Source organism: Hyperolius riggenbachi, chromosome 1 (assembly GCF_040937935.1).
Source record: "Hyperolius riggenbachi isolate aHypRig1 chromosome 1, aHypRig1.pri, whole genome shotgun sequence".
In the NCBI taxonomy this organism is placed as follows: Eukaryota; Metazoa; Chordata; class Amphibia; order Anura; family Hyperoliidae; genus Hyperolius; species Hyperolius riggenbachi.
In genome coordinates, this window is record NC_090646.1 from 358573534 (window position 1) to 358597998 (window position 24465).

The 24465-nt window shown below is 45.1% G+C and overlaps 1 protein-coding gene across 1 annotated transcript; it reads left to right on the forward strand.

The window, feature by feature from the left end:
• Positions 1-3104: 3104 nt before the first annotated feature.
• KLF2 (KLF transcription factor 2) lies at positions 3105-6626 on the forward strand. The gene is made up of 3 exons (XM_068234201.1): positions 3105-3505; positions 4208-5099; positions 5373-6626. Exons 1-3 carry the CDS (start codon positions 3434-3436, stop codon positions 5546-5548), a joined length of 1140 nt encoding a protein of 379 aa, XP_068090302.1. The 5' UTR covers positions 3105-3433; the 3' UTR covers positions 5549-6626.
• The last annotated feature ends 17839 nt before the right edge of the window (positions 6627-24465 follow it).

A 24465-nucleotide genomic window follows, 5' to 3' on the forward strand; every position in this document is an offset into this window, starting at 1 on the left:
ATGCTAATTTTTTGAGATAGGAATTTGGGGTTTTCATGAGCTGTATGCCAAAATCATCAATATTAAAACAATAAAAGGCTTGAACTACTTCAGTTGTGTATTTGAATCTAAAATGTATGAAAGTCTAATGTTTATCAGTACATTACAGAAAATAATGTACTTTATTACAATATGCTAATTTTTTGAGAAGGACCTGTATATGCAGATGATACACATCTGTACCTCTCGGCCCCAGACCTTCACTCCCTTCTCACACGGGTTCCCAACTGCCTGTCTGCTATATCCTCTTTCATGTCCTCTCGCTTCTTAAAACTTAATATGAATAAAACTGAACTAATAGTCTTTCCACCATCCCAGTCCACCGCTTTGCCTGATATTACAATAGATGTTAACAACATGTCTATAATTTACCGTAAGTTCCCAAAGCACGGTGCTTAGGGGTAATATTTGATTCTTCTCTCTCATTTATTCCTCACAATAACTCCCTAACCAGCTCCTGTCATCTCCAACTCAAAAACATAGCACGTATCCGACCTTTTCTCTCTCATGACACAACCAAAATGTTAGTACATGCTCTTATTATATCTCGATTGGACTATTGCAATATATTGCTTGGTGGACTTCCAACTAACCGATTAGCAGGGCCGGCCTTAGGTTTCACAGCGCCCTGAGCAAAACCTGATTTTTGTGCCTCCCCTTCATCCTCTTCCCGTGTGCACGCACACACACGCACGCATGCATGCACACACACAGGCCCATATGCAATTCACCTTTTCTCCTGAGATATCTCCTAGGACAGTGGTTCCCAACATTTTCACGTTGTGACACATCATGCCAAATGTTCAGGTCTCCTTCACGTCACATATGTATAATAGAAAAAATACTATTAATAACCACGAATGGATGGAAAGAGTGCATTATCCTGAATACACTTAAAAATGAAGGCTAGAACCTTTCAGGAATATTAATAAAAACAATCAGTGGGACAGTTAGCCGCCCCTCCCCCGCCTTCCCACATATTTAAAATGATAGCACAGCACTGACAATTTACACAACGCGTTATAGCCGCAGTGCGCCCCCCCCCCCCAAAAAAAAAAAGACGTCCTCAGACTCAGTATAGGTAGGTAGCCTGGTATAGGTGCCTCCAGTGTAGGATCTCATGTGTAGGTGCCCTCAATATAGGTTGCCAAGCATAGGTTCCCCCAGTATAGGAAGTCAGTTGAAGGTCTCCATCCCCCCATAGGTAGCCAGGGGTAGGTGCCTCCAGTATAGGTAGCCAGGTGTTGATGCCCTCAGTAAAGGTAGCCAGCTATAGGTGCCCCCAGTATAGGAAATCAGGTGTAGGTGCCCTCAGTATAGGCAACCAGCTATAGGCTCCCCCTAGGAAGCCGGCGCCCAGAGCGACGTCAAAGGCCGGCTACGCCGACTAGAACTGCTCAATTCTGTACTGAACTCTGCTGCTCGACTCATTCATCTCTCCTCTCGCTCTTCCTCTGCTGCTCCCCTCTGTCAAGCTCTTTACTGGCTACCAATTAACCAGAGGATTCAGTTCAAACTCTTAAGGGGCCCATACACCTAACGATTTTCCCGCCGATATACAGCAGATTCGATCACTGTGATCGAATCTGCTGTGAAATCGCCGCGCAAACGCTGACAGAACGATCGATTTCCGTCCGAAATCAATCGTTCCCGTCGATCCGTCTGTGCAGAAGATTGTTCTCGAACGCCGGCGGGTCCGGAGTGTGTCGATAGTGGCGTTCGAATGTCCAACGACTGTTGCAATACAGCGGAGATACATTACCCAATCCGGTCGGCGCGACTTCCCCGGTCTCCGCTGTCTTCTTTTCCACTCCGGGCTCCAGCTTCACTGAACTTCCTGTCCCGGCAGGAAGTTTAAACAGTAGAGCGCCTTCTACTGTTTAAACTTCCCCTGGACAGGATGTTCAGCGAAGCAAGCCAGCCGGACCGGAGACCAGCGCGGAGAAGAAGACAGCAGTGACCGGGGGAGTCGCACCGGCCAGATCAGGTAATGTATAGCTGACGGCAGCTCCCCAGATTGTGATCGGTTTCATGCTGAAATCGATTCACAATCTGCAGTAAGGGCAGCCATATGATCCCTCTCTGATCAGATTCGATCAGAGAGGGATATATCTGTTGGTCGAATCTGATGGCAAATCGACCAGTGTATTGCTACCTTTAACCCTAACCTACAAAGCTCTCCACAATCTCTCTCCCCTGTACATCTCCTCACTAGTCTCCAGATACCAACCCAACCGCAATCTCAGATCTGCACACGAGCTTCTTTTATCCTCTTCTACAATTACTTCCTCACATTCACGTGTACAAGACTTCTCACGTGCCTCACCCCTCCTCTGTTTTGTACTTCTTGGACAGCACACCTATCTTGCTTCAACGGCTGTGCCAGGTCTAGCCTGTATGGCTGATACAGACTTAATGCAAGCAAAAAAGTAAAAATGACCAGCACTTGCCAATTCTTAAAAAGCAGGGTATTTATTCACAAAAAGAGTGAACAAACAATAGCCATGACATCTGGACTCCCAGAATGTAACTATAGCTCTTGATAGTAGTAGATATAGCTCTTAGCTGCAAACAGTAGCATGAGGACTTCCTCCAGAATAGGTTACGCCTCCATTGCAGCCCAATTCCAATCACAACGGACTGTCGCCGTTTCGAACGGATAAACCGCTCTTTGTCAAGTGAAAGCTTTCACTTGACAAAGAGCGGTTTATCTGTTCGAAACGGCGACAGTCCGTTGCAGTTGCAATGTGAACACTTGCAGGTTGCAATGTGAATACATTTTCTAAGTTTTAATAACGCTGAACCGCAGCCAGAAGTCTGCAAGAGCACTTGTGCGTTATGATGTAGAAAAGCCCATGTAACTGTGCGCAGCTGCACGTCCAGTTTCTTTTCTCCCCTTCACACTCTGGAATAGAAAAAATTGGAAAAGGCGGGCTCGCGAGCCTGGGGCTCCCTCCTACGTCACGCGTACGTCACGCTGCACTGTGTTGGCCTGTGTTTCCTTCGGTTGCCGGGAGATCTTTGGCAGGGGGCGTGGCTAACTCTTTAAAGGACTCCCCGAGCTGTTCCTCCAGCTGCAGACTGCGCTCAACTGAAGGGTTTATATAGTGCTGCTAAATTTAGGCTGTACTGAGAGATCAGCCTCCTTATCCTGAACGTGTTTCCTCCTCTCCTTGCAATTGGTTTGGTGCTTGCCCCCCGTGCCTTTATTTATAATCTAGGCCCCCTCTCAGCAGTAGGAAAACTTTTTTGCTATTGCACATAACTTGATGCAGGCAGAGACCTCTCTCCTGACAAGTTTATGGAGATCGACTTTGACTTAGTGTAACTTGCTTTCTCTTGACTCGTTGTCGCTTTTGCTGACGATCCGACCAGGATTTGGGGAAGCACAGACATGGCTCTAGCCGAAACCATCCTACCTTCCTTTGCTACATTCTCCAGCCTTAGAGAAAAATGCCTCCAAGATGTAAGTATGATCAGTGGTTGGATGGCGTCTGCACAGGTGTGACTGGCTGACTAAAGAGCTCAGGTGTGCAGAGTGAGGCTGGTCCCTAGGTATAGGTGGGAGGATGCATTGCATAATATTAAGCTGTGTATGTATATTGCTTCTACTTGGTTCTGTACAGCCTATATTCTTTAGCAGTCTGTACTATTGTTGAACAGTTGTGATCTGCAAAGTTAGACATTTCTGTAAGTATCTCTTTACAACACCTTCATAAATTAGATGCCATATCAAAGGAGACATAAGGTGATCATATTGTGGATTTATGGTTTAGTGTATCAGCTGAGCAGCTATTGTAATCTATAATTAATCACATTTTAATAAAATAAAGCAATTACCATAAACCTTTCATATGAGGAACTTGGCAATACAACCCTTTCATTGAGTAATTGCAGTTTTTGCTACAGAGTAATTGCAAGCATAGCTGTGGCCACTTTGTTCTTTAGCAATAATGCTATTAATTCAGCTGTGAAGCTAGCTGCAGAACATGCTGCACTGTTAGAAGTAGGGATGACAGACACTAGTATAGGTGTATGCAATTGATGCTGCAGGTGCGTGGGTGAAATACTGGTTTACTATGACTGTGACAGCATGAATACTGTGCTTGACCGTTCCTAGTGCACACTTGTGTTCTCTTTCTGACTGAGGGTTCTTATTATTTCACAGAAATGGAAGCCTGTTTACGAATCCAAGACTGCACACAGCTGTAACCTGCCCGATGTGATGCACAATAGTGACCCATTTTGCTCCAAGAGAGAAGATGAAGATTTAAATAACGTTCTGGAATTTGTGCTGTCCATGGGGTCAGACAAGAATGTCCAACCATGTGAAGACTATTTACTGTCATCTCCTGAATCCTGCACTTACTATCAAACAACCCCTTCACCAGGGGGCTACAGTACGGACCACAGTCCCCCTCCTTACAACTCCCCAAGCCTCATGACTGAGCTGATGAGATCTGACATGGACAGCTACTGTAATCAAAACAGTGTTCAGGGGAGGTTTTTTGTGTCATCCACCTTTGACTTTCCAGATTCCATCAAAACAGAACCATCTATGGACTCTTATGGACCTATCATGGGCTTAGTGCCTCAGTCCTGTTCAAAAATTAAGCAGGAAGGTAGTGCTGCTTGCATGATGGCATATGATCAGCCAAGACTAGCAAACTCTCCACAGATGGGTGGCATTGACACTCCACCTATGAGCCCTGATGAACTAATGCTAAATGAGTGCCAAACCCAGCTTATGTGCCACTCTAATCTGACATACCAGCATGGATACCAAAATACAGCAGCCTTCCACCATCCACCTTCCATCCAATACCAAAGTGCTTCACAGTACAGTCTATTTGAGGACAGTTTATCTCTGCAGCCACCTGCCACCAGGGGTGTCCTGACTCCTCCTTGCTCTCCTCTGGAAATCCTAGATGCCAAGCCAAAGAGAGGGCGTCGATCATGGCCCAGAAAGCGAACGGCAACACACACATGCTCATATGCAGGCTGTGGGAAGACTTACACCAAAAGTTCCCATCTCAAGGCACATCTCCGAACACATACTGGTAAGTGCCTGTCTTTACTGTGTAATTCTTATGTGGTAGAATGTATGCCTAATAGACTGGCTAGAACCTGCCATCTTTCTCGAACCTGGTACAAAAAGTGTTTGTCATGTAGTCCTCTAGTAAGATGTTCTAACCTGCCTCATAGTTATCATTTTAAAATCTAGAACTGCATTTTCTGGTCCGTGCAGTCTTAGTCAGTGAATAGGGTAGGTTTCTTTGTAATGTAAACTGAAGTACAGTATAACATAACTAACCTTTCTATCTCTCCTCTAGGAGAAAAACCTTATCACTGCAATTGGGAAGGCTGCGGCTGGAAATTTGCCAGATCAGATGAGCTGACACGCCATTTCCGCAAACACACTGGCCATCGTCCCTTCCAGTGTCACCTGTGTGACCGTGCCTTCTCCCGATCAGACCACTTGGCGCTGCACATGAAGAGGCACATGTAAATTTTCTGGACTGTTTGGGTCATACAACCACACAAACTTTCTCTTGTGAATCTGTCAGGGTTTCACTTTAGCTGGTACTGCTGGGTATTTACTCCTGCAACTCTAGTGGACCTTGCAAGAAATGACTTGATTTTCAAAGAAACACAGGCTGGACCTTATAACTTGAACTTGTGCATTAACTGGAAAACCTCTTGGATGGGGGTCTCTTAGATACCTTGGTAGCTATGTATTAGTCTTTGATGACTGTTAACACTTTGCTTGCTTTAAAAGCAGCAAAAAGTATTTTAAAGGGCATTGAGTGTTAAAAATACAAACCCTGAGCTATGTCAAACTGTAGTCCTTATTTCTTAGACTTGTGCACTTATCAGGTCCTGGTGTGTGCTTGCCAATGGTCTATAGTACTTGTGCGCTTCACAGATCCTGTTATGGGCTTTTCTTCCATAGAACCTATACTTGTGCACTTCCTACGTGTGCTTTCAAAATCTCTATAGTACTTGCGCACTTCACAGGTCCTGTTATGTGCACTATTCTCACCCCGAGCATAAAATGACTTGGTGATGCTAATCACTATTGTATTGGGTCTGGGCAATGTCTTCCAGAAAGGAACTAGAAATATATCTAGACTTGTACTGTAAAAAGCAATGGGAAAAGATGCATTTTTGTACATTCCGTGGTTTATCATTTTGATTGTAACTGCCTACTTGCAAGACAATGTTTATATGAAACTGCCGTAGTCTTGACTTTTTTTTTTTTTTTTTTTTTTTTTATTTCTTCCTTTGACAGGATAAACTTTTTGAGTATCCGGTAACTTTTTTTTGTTAAATACGTTTCATTAAGAACGTTTAACTGGAATATATTTTTATATAAACATGTTGGTCACATTACACTATAAAACTGCAGGGCTAGAGGTCTTGCTTAAAAAAATAGCCTTTTATATTATTATATTTATATGTAATACAGAACTGTAAATAAACTTGTAAAATGGAAATGTATAGTGTAAATATGTTGACAAATGGCATATTGCTTTTGTTCATGAGCAGGGAACAGACTTTGAATGATCTGCCTTTTTTTTAATAAAAAAAAAAAAAAATATGAAAACGTGTGGTTTGGTGTTCTTGTCATCTATACCTTCATATAACCAAAAGGTTTCTTTCCCTTTTTTTTGTACAGAGATTCATAAACCTGTCAAGTCTCTCCAGCATTCAGCTGCAATAACCAATCTTTATAGATATATCAAATATACAGTGTTGGTAAAGGGGCCCATACACTGGTCGATTTGATCGATTTCCATTGAATCGGCCAATTGATTTGCAACAGATTTCGATCGACTTGATCTGACAGGATGGAAAAATCTAGGTAATTCTGCTGCTGGCAGCAGATCGATGACCCATAGTTGCATTGGATCTAATGGTGCAGTAATGCATTTAGATCGATTTTTTAAAGAATTTCCAATAGGCTTCATTCTGAAAGCTATTGTAAATCTATTCCTAGTGTGTGGCACACATCAGATTCCTGTAAGATTCGACCCGACAGGCATCTGACAAATCTATCTGATGGTCAAATCTGCTGCAAATCTATCAGTGTATGGCCACCTTAAAGAGACTCTGTAACAATTTTTTTCAGCCTTAGTTCTTCTATCCTATGAGTTCCTATGCCTGTTCTAATGTGCTGGGGCTTACTGCAGCTCTTCCTAATTACACTGTCTCTGTAATAAATCAATGTATCTTTCCTCTGTCCTGTTTGTCGGGCTAAAGCTTTGATTGTGTGGAATGTGCAGGGCTGCTTGTGATTGGTAGAAGCGATACACACCCTCTGCAGGCCCCCTGCATACTTTGAATGACACACACTATGCTTAGCTGAGCCTATTAGAAGCTGGTTAGTTTGTTTGTAAACATTGCCTAAAACTGTTAATTACAAGCCAGGATTGCAGCAGAGAGTGGCAGAAACAGCACAGAGGGGCACAGGAGAAAATAAGGAATAGAATGGTATGCTTTTTAGTGTAAGAATATTAGAGTACAGATTCTCTTTAAGACTTTAGGACAGCTCTTGGAAATGTTGTTCGGGTACAATGTTTTTGTTACTGGTCCAGCAAACCTGGATTGGATGTTATAAGATGGTAAGTAGGGGTGGGTGATGAGGTGCACTACATTCAAAGTTGATGCGGGCTTATGCAAATTAATGCAGCTTGAAAACGGACCAATCAATTCTTTCATTGGTCCATTTCAGGTTGTATAAATTTACATAATCCTGCATCAGCTCAAAATTATTTTCAGATCATTGACCATCCCTTCTGGTAAGTTAGCTGCTCTTGTCTGGGTCACACTGGGTTGCAATGAGAATTGCTTAAGGCTACTTGCACACCAAGATGTTGCGTTAGGTGCTACGTTAAGGTCCCATAACGTGCACCTAACGCAAGGCCTGGTGCTCTTCGATGTGGACGTCAGAGTGAGCCGCGTTGTGCAGCTCACTCTGGCGTCCGTGATGCCATGATGCGTACTCTTGGACGCATGCACCATCACGTGGTCCCGCCGGCCAATCGCCGCACAGAGCGGCCGCACCAGGAAGTAAACACTGCACGTCACAACGTGAATATTAATTAGCCATGTGCCTGGCCGCTCTCCGCTCCTCCCCAACATGACTGAGCATGTGCAAACAGTCTAACGCGGCTTAAGCCGCTGTAACGCTATGGTATGCTGCACTTTCGGCAGAACGTGCAGCGTTACATGTAACGCAACGTGGGCTGTGGGAACAGCCCACTTGTGTTACATTGCTGTGCGTTGGGGGAGCGTTACAGGCTGCTCTAACGTGCGCCTGTAACGTCTTAGTGTGTAAGCAGCCTTAATGTTGGTGAATTAGGCCTCTTTCAGATGGGCAACTGACAGGCAGTGAATTCACCACCTGTCAGCTGCTCTCCTGCACTTGCCAGGCGCTAGTTAGCACTCAGTACTGGCACTAGACAGGTTACATTCTGCTTGTTCATTCTGTTGGGCAGCTTTAAGGCTCAAAACCACTAGAAACTTTTTCTAAGCGCTAGTGATTTGAAAAAGCTCTTGCTAATGCAATGCTATAGGGGATTTTTATAAAATCACATCACTCAAGTGGGATAACACACATAGCATTACATCAGCAAGAGCTTTTCAAATCACAAAGCGCTCAGAAAAGCGCTCCTAGTGGGTTCCAGGCCTTGCCTTAAGGTGCATACAAACATCAGACTATAGTCTTTGGAAAATGAAAGATCACAGATCAATCTTACCACCCTTCATGTAGTATGAGAGCCATACTCTACACAGTCTATTCTATGGAGCTGAACTCCCCATCAGAAATAAATCTTTGCAAGATGCTGCACACACAGATGCTGTGCAGACACAAAAGATCAGTATCTGCAAAAGATCTGTTCCTGCCAAAAATCCATTCCTGCAAATTGCAATGATAGTCTGAGATCTGCAGATCATCATACACACATGATTTAACTGACATTCATCTGCAGATCAGATCCACCAGGGATGGATTTTCAGAACTGCGGATGATTGCTTGATCTGCAGATGAATGTCAGTTAAATCATGTGTGTATGATGATCTGCAGATCTCATAGACTATGAATGCAATTTGCAGGAACTGATCTTTGGCAGAAACAGATCTTTTGCAGATACAGATCTTTTGTGTCTGTACAGCATCTTTGTGTGCATTATCTTGCAATCTATGATTTGTATCTGATGTGGAGTTCAGCTCCATAGAAAAGACTGTGTAGAGTATGGCTCTCATACTACATGAAGGGTGGTAAGATTGGTCTGTGATCTTTCATTTTCCAAAGACTATAGTCTGATGTGTGTATGTGGCCTTTAGGAATACTACACAAGCCAGCATTCACTTATAATCAATGATCCAATCAAAATGTTAATTGATCAGAAGTGAATTCTGCTGCTGACAATATATTTGTGTATATTGAGACAGCCAGTGAGATGCTAACACTACACTAATACTGGCATGTATGCAATTTGCATACAGCTTGAAATTGGCCCAATCAAATGTACTCTCACTTACTTCCTTTTGATATTGGCCGCATTTCAATCTGCATACAATACATATTAAATTTGCATGCAAGCTGCCATTTATTTAGATTTCAGACATAGGGATGCAACTTGAAAACTTGACAAAATCAGAATAACTTCCTGTCAATAGTTATACGTCCTAGTTCAAGCTGTATAACATTTACATTTGAATGCAAGGAGATTTACACCTCATGGATCATCCCTACTCAGAATTTACCTGGTCGAAGGGTGCATACAGACATCCAATTTAGACTGGCCAATTTTACCACTTCCATGTAGTATGAAGGCCAACAGGTTTTGCATACGGTTAACAGGTTGTGTAAATAAGCTCCCATACTACATGAAGGTGTTAAAACTGGCCAATCAAAATTGGATGTGTGTACCTGGCTTTATGCTTGGTACACAGCATGCAATATCTTGTTGAATCAATTTCTGCCATATTGAATCTGCTCCCGATTGAGACAAAGATCTATTTTTGTGCAGTAATTATCTGAAAATTGATCCCATTCTTGAATGGGAGCAAATTGGGCATGCTGTAAATCATTCATTTGACCTGTTGATCTGACCGGAAATTGCATGGTGTGTGTGTACCAGACATTAGCCAGAAATTTGCATAGGGCCATTCCTGTTAGGCCTCTTTTCCACAGTTGATAGGCAGTGGAATGCCTTTCAAACTCTCACAACTGCTTGCTGTTGCCTGGTAACTGCTCACTGCTGCCTGGTAACTGCTTGCTGAGCACACTTCAACTGCCCATGGAAAAGAGGCCTTAGGCCTCCTTTCCACGAACTGTTGAGCTGTGTACTCAGCAAGAAGTTACCAGGCAGCAGTGAGCAGTTACCATGCAGCAACAAGCGGTTACTAGGCCGCAGTGAGCAGTTGAGAGTTTGAGAGGCATTTCACTGCCTATCAACAGTCTGTGGCAAGGAGGCCTTAGGTAGGCTGCTGATTTCCTCACAGCTGAATAATTAGCCACCTGTTGGTTATAAGTCATTAAAGAGAACCTGAAGTGAGGAAAATTATTTAAAATAAACATATGACGTAGCTGCAAATGAATATTATATACTAACCTCACTGTCAGTTCCTCTCAGAAGCTCACCATTTTCTTCTTACAGTGATCCCTTTCAGTTCTGACAATATTTTGTCAGCACTGAAATATACCAGTTGCTGTCAGTTATATATCAGCAGCTGTCAGTTACAACTGAATGTGCAAGGTAATGTCCATGTTTCCCTACAGCTCAAGTGGGTGATATTACAGTTTAACAGTGTGCTGACCAGGAGCCTGTTAGAGGGAAATGGCCATTTTCAAAATGGAGGACGGAGAATTCCATTGGTTACAGTGAACAAATGAAACGCAGTAGAGGAGAAAGGGATTGAGGAGTAGACTACACAGGAGGTAAGTATGACGTGTATGGTTATTTTGACTTTTTATTTTCAGTTCAGGTTCTCTTTAAGCTTCTGAAGGTGATTGGTCATGCAAATTTTCAGTTCAGCTCAGGGGAGTTAACTGAAGAGGAAAGGAAACTGCCAAGTCCAATTAGTCCTGTACATATTGCACCTTGTGCATATGACCAAAGCGAGGAACTTGCAAGAAGTGCCTCTTTTCCACGAGCAGTTAATAGGTAGTGAAATGCCTCTCAAACTCTCACAACTGCTTGCTAAGCACACAGTCCAACTTGTCCGTGTAAAAGAGACCTTAAGAACAGTGTGCATGGCAGTTTTGGCATTTTCACGTGGAAAATAGTACAAGGTAAGTAGAAATGTGAAGTACAGCTACAGAGCTGGTGCTGGCCTGGCCCTGCCACAGAAGCTGGGCACTGCTGCCTCCCCTCCCCCCAATGATCATAAACTCAAAATTATTAGCATCTCATTATGTTATGAGGTTAATGAGTTGCTACTAGTTTTGAGTTGATGTAGCTTGGAAATTGGCGTACGAGAGAGAACGCAGGAGACTTGGGCGCAGGTTTCAGCCGGTATATGGCTGATCCTGCTAGCGCACAAGTCCCGGCCGTATTATACTTTTTCCCCCTCCAGGCCGCCATGGATAGGGGGGAATCAAATAATTCCGCAATTGCTGGAAGCCAAATTATTATGTTTTAAAAGTAACTTCAGCTCCATCTTCTGACTGCCCTGAAGTTACTCTCTGTGCGCTGCTATAGCCATAATTCCTATTACGGCCTATGGTGGTGCGAAATCTCCATGCGCTGATTTCAGCGTGTTCGTAGAAATTGACCAAATGCAGGTACTTAACCACTTGAGGACCGCAGTGTTAAACCAGACTAGTGACCGGGCCATTTTTTTTATTAATTGGGCCACTGCAGCTTTAAGGACTAGCTGCAGGGCCGCACAACTCCATGCACAAGTGAATTCTTCCCCCTCCCCCCCTTTCTCTCCACCAACAAAGCTCTCTGTTGGTGGGGTCTGATTGCTCCCCGGTTGTTTTGTTTCTGTTTTATAAATGTTTATTTTTGAATACATTTTACTTTTTTTTTTTTATTAATTTTCTATCCCTCCCTACCCGTCAGCCGATCACTTTTGTGCCCGTCACACGGCTGTCCCCAGTACAGCGCTGCTGTAGATCGCAGCGCTGTACAATGTTTATAGACGGCAGTTTTGCCGTCTACAGTCTCTGAGCGGCGATCGCTGCTGGGAGACTGAAGGCGGAGCTCCTGCTAGCCCCATTCCCAGCCATTCACGCCAATCAGCATGGAGTGGTCCTAGGGCTGCTTCTACGTTCATGCCAATTGGCGTGGAGTGGTCGGCAAGTAGTTAAGGCCTCTTCCACAGACCGTTAATAGGCAGTGAAATCCCTCTCAAACTCACTGCTGCCAGGCAAGTGCTTGCTAAGCACACAGTACAACGGTCTGTGGAAAAGAGGCCTTACATGGACAGTTGATAGGCAGTGAAATGCCCCTCAAAGGGCCAGTGCACACCAAAAAGCGCGAACATAATCGCAAATGCTCAGTGCTTTTTGAAGTGATTTTTTTTTTCCCAGGCAGATTCTAGGCATGTGCCTAGCGATTTTTGGAGTAGCATTTTTGTTACAGTAGAGCTAGAACTGAACAGCTTCTGTAACCAAAACGCTTGGAAAATCCTCTGTTCTAGCGCTTTTCAGAGCGATTTTCCACCTTCCACTTTCCTATACAGGCTGAATCACCTCAGAAAAGTGCAGACATGCTGCAGGACCCGCGTTTGTGTTTGGGAGCAAATCACATCACTCTGCTGTGATCATCCTATTCAAATACACTAGCCAAATGCTTTTCAAAGCGCTCAGAAGCGCTCTTGGTGTGCACCAGCCCTAAGGGCCTGTTTCCACTAGGAGCGGTGCGATGCAGCTACATAGCCGCATCGCACCGCGTGTATGCTGGAACACATGCACGGCAATGGAAGAGTTTCCACTGCGTGCATGTTGTGCGTAGCGATCCGAGAATCTGCAGTGCCGGCATGAATCTCGCACGGCCGCATCTGCCCGCAGCCGCGTCCCATCTCCTCCAATACACTTCCGCTTTGGGAGATGTGGAAGTGATGCGATGTGGCTAGGTAGCCGCATTTGCATCACTAAGTAGTGGAAACGGGCCCTAACTCTCACAACTGCTTGCTGCTGCCTGGTAACTGTTTGCTGAGCACACAGTTCAACTGTCCATGGAAAAGAGGCCTTAGGATCCCATTGATTATCCCTAACCCCAACAGTATGTGTGAACAGCAAGTCCCCCTTCCTAGAGCGCAATGGTTTTCTATCTGAAATGGTGAGGGGGACACAAAAAGCTAAATTACCACATTGCTGATGCTAAAACTTCAAGTATTTTTCTTTAAACACCTCTTCCCTGCCTAAGGCCTGGAACCCTCTAGCATTGCTTTTCTAAGCGCTTGTGATTTGAAAAGCTCTTGCTAATGTAATGCTATGGGTGTGATACCACTTGAGGGATATTTTTTTTTCTTTGTTTAAATTCCCCATAGCATTACATTAGCAACAGCTTTACAAATCATAAGTGCTTAGAGAAGCGCTGCTAGTGGGTCCCAGGCCGAAGTCCGCTTTTAGATGGGCAACTGACAAATCATCTGCTCTCCTGCACTGGCCAGGCACTTGTTAGCGCTCGGTCGGTACCGGCACTGGACAAGTGCCCCCCCCATAGAGTCCCATATCATTGCAACCGTGCTCAGATGCGACATGGTGCAGTCCTCTGCAGCCGAGTAACAGCACTGTGTGTCAGCACTTGACACGTGTGGTATTACAACTGCTGCAAGGGCTGGTTCACACTCCAAGAGCTTTTTAAGCGCTAGTGATTTGAAAATCTCTTGCTAATGCAATGCTATGGGGGATTTTTATAAAATCACATCGATCAAGTGGGATCACAGCCATAGCATTACATTAGCAAGAGCCATTCAAATCACAAGCGCTTAGAAAAAGCTCTTGCAGTGTGAACCAGCCCCAATTCAACTGCATTACTTGAATTGCACGGTGGCGTAGTGGTTAGCTCTCTCGCCTTGCAGCGCTAGGTCCCTGGTTCGAATCCCAGCTGGGGCACTATCTGCAAAGAGTTTGTATGTTCTCTCTGTGTCTGCGTGGGTTTCCTCCGGGCACTCCGGTTTCCTCCCACATTTCAAAAACATACAGATAAGTTAATTGGCTCCCTCTAAAATTGGCCTTCGACTACAGTACTTACACTACATAACATAGACATATGGCAATGGTAGGGATTAGATTGTGAGCTCCTTTGAGGGACAGTTAGTGACAAGATATGTATACACACACACACACGCACGCACGCACGCACGCACGCACGCACACACACACACACACACTGTACCACACACACTGTACCACACACACTGTACAGCGCTGCGTAATATGTCGGCGCTATATAAATACTAAATAAGAATAATTGCACCCGCAGGCAGCAAACGTGATGCTGAACTGCCCAACAAGTGTGCAGTTCAGCCTCCCGTGTGAAAGAGGCCTGAATGCTACTCTACTCCTCCACTAAGCTTAGTATAACCCTACCTCCTCCATAATTACAATTCACACACACCTACAAAACCAAGCATCACTCCCCAAAATCCAATCGCTTGTAGAGAAAACAATGTTTTTACTGTATGTCTAAATCCAGAGATGTCTGAAAGTAAATCCTTTATCCACCTGTACCAGAATGTATAATACATGACTTTACTTACAAACAAGTTCATGGAACAGAACATGTTTGTAAGTAGAGGGCTGTCTGTAATTCTATCTTGTATGCATATGTCATGCACATTGGAGGCAGCTCGGTATTGGCCAGGACAGGAGATTGAGCAGGAAGGGACTCTGGCCCAATTTGAAGCTGCATACAATCTGCATGACACTTGCATGCAAAAGGGAATTATTTGTGTCTCATTGATCATCTCCATCTGGAACAAAATTCTGGTACCTCTAGTGCTAGGTCTAATTTAAAATCACACCTGTATGAGTACCTACAAAGAACAGAAGGGATTGAAGAGAGAACCACTTTTCAATGTGTGGTGGAAGCCTGTATTTTGCTGAAATGTGTTTACTGCAAAAAGTGTCCCTGCTTTTAATCCCTGAAAGTTGGGAGGTATAATTTTTAGTGTGCCTCACACAAGATCATAGCAGAGAAGTCCTCAATTCTCATGCTTGTGAGAAATGCTTTCCTATGATAGGCTTTAGTGAGCCTGTTTACAACAGAACTGAAAAGTGTATATGTCAGAGACGGCACAGAACGCTCCTGTCTAACATCAGCAATAAGAATGAGGAGCTGTACAGATTGCCTGATGTGCAGGTGTGATTACTGCACAGTGAGTTGATAGACACATATGCTTAATGTCTGTTCTGCACCACCTGCTGTCCATTATTGGTTGCTGCAGTTACACCTGCTGCCACATATACAATCTTCATTTCCTACCCTAACCTTGGCTATTTTAACTCCCCTCATCTAAATACTTTACCTCCTGCAATATGACAGAATCTTGTGCAGTGACTCATATGCTGTTCCAGGCTGAGTAAAGTGAAGCTATTGAAAGTTGGCAGCCAGGTGCACGTTATTTATGAACTCTGTACACAGTACACCTACACAGGATTGCACTGGTTTCAAAGGAATCATCATGACTATTCAAAATAATAATAAAAAAACAATTCTAATATTGATATCTAGCTGGTGTTTGCCAAGCCTGGATTTCATGATTATTTCTTATAGGATTTAATCAAGGCATGGAATTAGAAAAAAAAATTGTCTGTGTTCTAAACATCAGCTGTCCTATCACGATTGTGTGTTGTCTCACCCCCCTCCCTCCCTCCAACTAAACGCACATAATCTTTGGGAACCTGGCTGTTTAGATGCTGCTCCATCTCTCCACTCCATACCATAGGGCTAATACAGGAGAAAAGGTGTTTAAAGTTTTGCTTCTTAGAGTCCACAGCAGGATAGAGAATGATAAGCAATGTTAGCATTGTCCCATTATAACTGAGAATGGCAGGATGTGTAAGTTAATTTCATATCACCCAAATAGGCTATGTACTAGCAACCTTGATCACATGTGCTTATATGACTATGAGTTCCAGGTGGATTGTGTCCCTAGTGTGTATCCTAATACCTCAACTCTAGCTTTGTCCACCATATTGCCTAACCACTGGCTGATCTGACCTTGGCTTGTTCACTGTCATGTCTGAATTCTGCCTGACACAACTTCAGCTTCTCCACCATAATGCCTGACCTCAGCTAGTGTACAGTATTCTCTAAACACTGAATTACCAAACCTCATCTTTCCCATTAAGATCTTCAAAAACATTCTCTCCTATTCCCATCAACTGGCAGTGGGAAGACCTTAAGACCTTAGGGGCCAGTCAATGCAGGTCACTTCCCAGGGTGAAATGGTGGAAGGGAGAGAAGTGGGTCCATGCAGAGAGGTGTGAGGTGACTTCTGCCGGTGTTTAGTTTAGCCAATGCTTAACCCATACCTGCAACTGAGCAGAAAAGCACTTGGCATAGATTTTGCTTTGAGGGGTCACATTTTAAGCCCCATGGGGGGGTTGACAAAAGCGCTGAACTCAACCTCTGTAGGATTCAACATGCAGCGTCTAAGAAATTTTTATCAACCGCGACATTTGCGCAATCGCCGGAAAACACACTAAGATAAATGCTCCCCTTCATTTCAATGTGGGCGGTGTAACGATCGGTGTAACACAGAGAGGATCTGATTATCGGTGATCTGCAGTATCACTGAGAATACAGATATATACCCGATTATTGATGATCTGCAGTATCACCGATAATCAGATATATCTCTAACCTCTGGACACCTGAGTAATAGGAGTGTTTGGTGCAACAGTAATACTTTGAGGAGAGCACCCGTATCGAGGGTGCAAGGCAGTAAGGGATACTGCCCAAGAACAAGCTCCTTCCGATGGCCTGAGGCTCCCCAAGGGGAGGAGTCAGGCTGAGAGTGGGAAGGACCAGAGTGTGAGTGACACCAATGATGGAGTGTCACTGACAGATCTGTGAACTATCTCTAAACAGAGGAGATAGTTCTCGAGGTCGGACAAGCCAGGTCGGCAACAGACAGACAGGTTAGGTACAGAGGAAGGAGACAGACTCGGAATCCTAAGGCAAGCAAGGTTTGGCAACGGAGTATCAGATATAGCGAAGTACCAAATCAGAGATCAGAAGAGAGGTCAGGAAAGCAGAAGGTCATAACAAATAATCAACAATGTCTAGTCTATAGGTGTGAGCTCCTAGATCATCAACACCCTGGAACTAGTCTGAAGTATAACAGGATGGTAAAGCTAATTCCTAATCTTGGGTGTGAGCTCCGTAGTCATCAACACCCTGGAACTAGTCTGAAGTATAACAGAATGGTAAAGCTAATTCCTAGTCTTGGGTGTGAGCTCCGTAGTCATCAACACCCTGGAACTAGTCTGAAGTATAACAGAATGGTAAAGCTAATTCCTAGTCTTGGGTGTGAGCTCCGTAGTCATCAACACCCTGGAACTAGTCTAAAGTATAACACAGATGATACACAGTTTCCTAACCTTTGGGTGTGAGGTTCTTGATCATCAACACCCTGGAGCTAGTCTGAAGTATAACAGAGATAACACAGATTCTGACAATATGGTCTGAGTGCTTCCACGTAGTGATCGCAACGGCAGACAACCAGAGAATGACCAGCACCCAGTATATATAGCAGAGCGCCCTCCAGCGCCTCCCCTAAGTGCTGGACCAATGGGAAGTGGTTGAACCAGCTGACCGGCCTGGTCAGCTGACTCCCTTCTGGCTGTCATATAAGTTCAGCCTCTCAGCGCGCGCGCGCGTCCTTCTGAACCTGTGTGGACTATCAGTCCCAGCCACACCAGTCATGTGTTGTAAAGCACCCACCGCGCTGGACGCGGAATCCGCCGCACCGCTATCAAGGCATGCGGCAGTTTCTCCGCGTTCGGCCATACTACTAGATGTAGGCCTACGCGTGCCAACCGCCGCGTTGGACGCGGAATCAGGCACCTTGTTCTGAGTACATGCGGCGGCTTTTCCGCGTTTTCTCACAGGCGGCCATCGATCTCAATGGTAAACGGTGTCCACAACCGCTGGCAGTGGCCCTAACGCCTTGTACAGACAGCTGAACTGCATGCTTGTCGGGCAGTTCAGCATCCTGTCTGTCCCAGGAGCGCCATTCAGGCGCAATTAAAAAGCATCCAAATGGCAGCATTTGTAACGCCATATGTGACAGTGCTTGACACGCGGTAGTGTTACTGTGCGGCAGAGAACCACGACTTGTCCCATTTCCGTATGGCTATGGCCACGCTCAGATGTAACTCCATGGGGGGGCAGCATGTCCAGCACTGCTACTGAGCTCAAACAAGCACCCGGCAGGTGCACAGGATCAACTGACAGGCGGTGAATTAATCCGCCTTCAGCTGCTCATATGAAATAGGTCTTACAGTAAATGCTCCTTCACATACATGTATTGCATTAACACGTGTTTAATACCATCACCTTTTTCAAATCTATGGAGGCGCTCCATGATGACCTTCTTCACAGCATATCGCCTTCCTCTGTTCAATTGGGATATGTGAGGGTGCAGGCAGTGTTATACCATACTTAGTATTAAGTTTTATTTCATCCCCGACAATGACAAGATAGTATGGCATACTATCTTGTCATTGTCCGGGATGAAATAAAACGGTGAAAGTTTTGCATACTCTTCTGGTGCCTGGATCGTTTTCTTCTCAACTGTCTACAATTGTCTATTTTCTGGAGGCACAGTGAGTAATCCACCTGCTCGTTTTGCATCTAGTGCCGACCAACTTTTCTCCTATTGAACATCAACTATGTAGTATGTCAGCTGAAGCAGCACTACACATCTTGCTGAAGGTCAAGATGCCAGCTGACAAATATACTGTATATCAGGGTTCCACCCAGGGAAGGGGGGGGGGGGGGTTTACTAGCCCCAAAGATCAGTGGCATGTGTCCCGGATGTCCCCCAGGCAGACTAAGCTGTGGTCAGGGCTGGTACTACACTTTTTGCCGCCTGAGACAAACTTGTGAGGATCCCCTCCCCTTCCCCCCATAGGTAGTATAATTGCCCCCCAGTATAAGGTAGTCTGGAGGGGATTGCAGCCAGGAAGGGGAAGCAGCAGGCACAGCTGTGGGGAGGAAGGTCAGACCACCCCTCCCTCACCTGGGGCTCCCCTGTCCACTCTCCCCCTTCAGCTATTTGCTCAAAATGTAATTACGTTCAGCCTGGCAAGGGGAGCCTAATGACTCACCTACTTCCTGGATCCTGCGATGCGTTCCACAGCTTGTGTCACTTCCTGCAATGCTGCCCACTGAAGTACAGTAAGGCTAGAGTACAGTAAGTACTGGAGTAACGCTATGTAAATATAGACCAGGCTTGTGCCTGATGTAATTCTCCCTCCTGCTCTTTTCCCTTCTGGCTGCTTCATAATGAGCTGATAATGGAGTTTGTGATGATGAACACCTTAACATCCCCCTACTTACCCCTTAGAAAAGGTGTCCCATACTACCTCCACCACAAATAGCAAGTGTGCCCAGCATAGTACCCCTCCCTCCTCCCCCATTGCAAACATGGCCAGCTCCCCCCAGTTTGTTGCCAGCATAACAATTATGAATTACGCCCCCCCCCCCCCCCCCCATAGTACTACTTTGTGAAATAAATAAGATTCTGAATCTGTCAAGTGTGGTACCTCTCCCTCATCCCCCACAGCAAGCATGGGCAGAACTCCTCCCCCCAGTATGTGACCATTATAGCAATCATTGACTCCCCTCCCCCCCTTAGGAACATAGTAAGTGTATCCAGTATACGCAATTACAAATAAACAAAATCTCTTCTCCCTAAAGCAAGGGTATCCAGTATGGCCAGTATAAAAATCCCTGTGCTTTCTCTCTTCCCAAAGCGAGTGTGTCAAGTATGGCCCTGCTCCCTCACTCCCACAGCGAGCATGACCAGAACCCCCAACCCCTATGGAAAAGTGTTGCCAGTATAACAGTCCCCAGCCCCTCTCTCCCCCTATAGCAAATGGGTCTAGTATAACCCCTTCCCAAGCATAAGTACCACCATACCCCCTGAGGTACACATAAACTTGATGAAGACCCATAATCTAGAGAGCAATTTTGCAACATGCGGCACATTCCTCAGAGGACACTTCTGATGGGATTCATGTATTCGTCATAATCGGCTTATCGTAACAAGTTTTGGAGAATGATAAATCAAATATAATCAAAGCTGAGTAGATTCTGGTAAATCAAAGACATTGAGAGATTTATTTGGAAAGCATGTACAGTATACTCGGTTTCCGTGTACTGGTACCACAGGGGTATATTAGTTAACGCTGACTTTCATAAGGTAACTCATACCGTAATCGTGTGTTTTAAAGCTTTGGAACCACAACATTTGCCTATTTTTAAAAATAGCTCCTTTCGAGAGATATGCAGAAGCAGGGCTTGATTACTGAAATGGAAGAAAGCACCTCTCATTTCACTTTTATAGAGGCTCCTGTGCTGAGCGCTGACTAAAAAATACAATAGATTGCTAGATGTAAAGTTTAGTTTAGGTTTTTTTGCTGTTGTTGCTTGAATACCGTTCATTTTTTTTCTTTTTTAGGATAGAGTGACAATGCCATGATTTACAAGAAAAAAAAAGTGTTCCATTGGACATGGGGCCATTATTCAATTCACTCCCCTCACTACTTTTTAGCAATTGAAATAGTACCAGAAGGTGAAAGAGTTCTGTCAAATTTATTCTGAGTATTTTCTGGTTTGCTGTTGACTTAAAAAGAATTTTATGGATAAGGTATAAAAATATCACCTAGGAGAAAACTTTGGAGAAAAAATGAATAGAATAAGGACCAACGTCCTCTCTCCCTGTCTGGACATACACTAAGGGCCCTTTCACACGGGCAGCAGACAAGCGGTGAAGTCACGGCCTGTCAGCTACTCTAGTCTCCTGCACCGGCCAGGCGGTTGTAAGCGCCCAGTGCCGGTGCTGTACAGGCATCCCCCCACTCGTCATGTCGCTTTCCCCCACCGCCCAGTAACACCACCGCCTGTCATCGCTTGGCACGTTTGGTGTTACAACTGCCGCAATTCGGCTGCATTTAAATTTGCACCTGAATTGCACTGGAGGATGGCAGACAGAAGGCTGAACTGCTCGGCAAACGTGCAGTTCAGCCGTTCGTTTGAAAGGGGCCTAACTCTGATGCGTGCCGTATGCTAAAGCTTAAGGCATCTCTAGCAATATTCAAAAAGTGCACAATTAACATCGCACCATTTCCTTCAAATAGACATGAGAGATTTATACACAGGGAGACTAAATCATATGATCAAAAATACATGGGCGCACGAGTGACACACAGCCATAGGCTACATAGCAGAATTCCACAATGCAAAAGAAAAGAGCATCCCCCAAGTTATATCAATTTTTACAGTTCCTTTTAATAAAATTTGCATTTTGCGTATCTGCTTCGAATATCTCATAAAACTATTTCTGCCCTCAAAGTTTAAAGCACACCTGAAATGAGAGGTATGTGGAGGTTGCCATATTTATTTCCTCATAAACAATACCAATTGTGAGGGTCTATGGCTAAAGGTATTAAAAGCAGAGGGTCAGCAGGTCTGCCAGGCAACAGATATTGTTTGTTTAGGAATCATCACGAGGCAAAAAAAACCCTCCTCCTCGCTCTACTTACCCGGGCCTTCCTCCAGCCCCTTGCAGCCGTCATGTCCCTCGCAGCATCTCTGCTTTGCCCGATGATTCCTTTAAAAGGAAATAAATATGGCAGCCACAGTTTCCCTCTTAGTTCAGGTGTGCTTTAAGTGCCCTTACAAGGGGATGTCTACTATTACTGGTGTGCCACCAAAGATGAGCAAGTTCTCTCAGGCAATGCTCTGTTGCTCCTCAAGGGGAAGTATCTGGATCTGCCTCTCTAGATATCTCTCTAAGATTAAATTTTCACTGCTGCGATTCCCGTTCGATTCCCTGCACACCAATGTCTTTCAGCTTATTGAAGTCAGACGCAGCCAGGGTTGCTCAGCAGGACCCCGAATGCGAAGTTTCCCTGAAAAATTCGGGTGTTTTTTTGATTTGCCGCATGCGAACCTGAACCCGAATGCTGAAATCCGAGCCGAACCCAAATACGAAGCCTGCCGAATGTGCGCACTCGAATTCGGCCGGATGGAGCTGTGGGTTCGGTTTCGGCTTCGGGATTCGGGGATGACGTGATTGGGCCAATCAGAAGTCCTCCTGCCGAGGACTTGGCAACCCTAGCAACCAATCAGAGGAGGGGAGCTTGGCCCTCCCCTCCTCTATATAAGGCGGCGGCCATGTTGCGGAGCCACACACTTGTGTGACTGCTGCTGGTACTGAGAGATTCTCCAGTGCTGTGCTGTGTCTGAGCAAGTGCTTTTCACTGCTAAACCTAGCGTTTTGCTTCCTAAACACCTCCTAAACACATTTATTGTTGTCTTATATAGTTAGCTAGTATTTTGATTGTATTTAGTCAGCTAGTGTATAGTGTATACTGTGCTAGGCTAGTGTTAGTCTGTGAGCAGGCTAGGCCTGCTAGCCTAGGTAGCCTTAGCCTGCTACTACTAGCTTAGATAGGTTAGGGATTCTAGTTAGTTGTGTACTTAGTAGTACTAGTTTAGTTAATTATTACTGCTGTAGTCTGTTACTTTATTAGTTTCAGTACTGTGTTAGTTAGTTACTGACTGTGACAGGTCACCACCAGCATCCATTGTGAGTGACCTGACCTGTGACTGTCTGTCGCCTGCCCAAGCCTATTGATTGATTGCGTCTGAGCGTGTGTGACCGTTTGTAATTGTAAACGACTGTCTGCCGCACGACTTGTAGCGTATTACGCTAGGTGTTTCTTAGTTACCTGCGTGCGTGCGTGCGTGCGTGCATACTACTAGTGTCTACTACTATACTACTAGTCTAGCACCCGTTCACTAATTTTTTTTTTCACTTTTACTGTGTGATTTTATTATCAACCGTAGTGTGTGAAATAAATAAGAGTTACAACACATACAGGCCACCACCAGCATCCGTTGTGAGTGACCCGTGACTGTCTGTCGCCTGCCCGAGCCTTTTGATTGATTGCGTCTGAGCGTGTGTGACCGTTTGTAATTGTCACCGACTGTCTGCCGCACGACTTGTAGTGTATTACGCTAGGTGTTTCTTAGTTACCTGCGTGCGTGCATACTACTAGTGTCTACTACTATACTACTAGTCTACTAGTCTAGCACCCGTTCACTAATTTTTTTTTTTCACTTTTACTGTGTGATTTTATTATCATCCGTAGTGTGTGAAATAAATAAGAGTTACAACACATACAGGCCACCACCAGCATCCGTTGTGAGTGACCCGTGACTGTCTGTCGCCTGCCCGAGCCTATTGATTGATTGCGTCTGAGTGTGTGTGACCGTTTGTAATTGTCAGCGACTGTCTGCCGCACGACTTGTAGCGTATTACGCTAGGTGTTTCTTAGTTACCTGCGTGCGTGCGTGCGTGCATACTACTAGTGTCTACTACTATACTACTAGTCTAGCACCCGTTCACTAATTTTTTTTTCACTTTTACTGTGTGATTTTATTATCAACCGTAGTGTGTGAAATAAATAAGAGTTACAACACATACAGGCCACCACCAGCATCCGTTCTGAATGACCCGTGACTGTCTGTCGCCTGCCCGAGCCTATTGATTGATTGCGTCTGAGCGTGTGTGACCGTTTGTAATTGTAAACGACTGTCTGCCGCACGACTTGTAGCGTAGTACGCTAGGTGTTTCTTAGCTACCTGCGTGCGTACTACTACTGCCTACTACTACTACTAGTCACCACCAAGTCACCACCAACACAGACTTTATTAAAGTTTACACCCTTTCCCGCCCTCTTCTACTTAATTTTTTTACTGTATTTGTCTAGTGCACAATGACTGGCAGAGGTAGAGGTAGAGGGCGAGGCACCACCAGGAAAGGAAGCGCCATTGCAGGAGCCACTGCCAGCAGCAGCAGGTCTGGGACTGGTCCGCCGCCAGCCACTGACCACAGGGAGGAGGGAGCAGAGGCGCAACAGCAGCGTGTTGCGCCCATCTTTGAGACGGGTCGTCGCCCACGACCCATTGGGGAGAGTCAGGTGCAGGCTGTGGTGGAAATGATGGCGGGGCAGGAAGCCACCTTTTATTTATCCTGCTGTTGTCAGTGGTCTCACCGCCAGAGTCCACACTATGCATTGCCTGCTGCCAGTGCCACACATCACTCCACCTCCTCCTGCTGCTGCTGTTGTATTTATCCTGCTGTTGTCAGTGGTCTCACCGCCAGAGTCCACACAATGCATTGCCTGCTGCCAGCGCCACACGTCACTCCACCTCC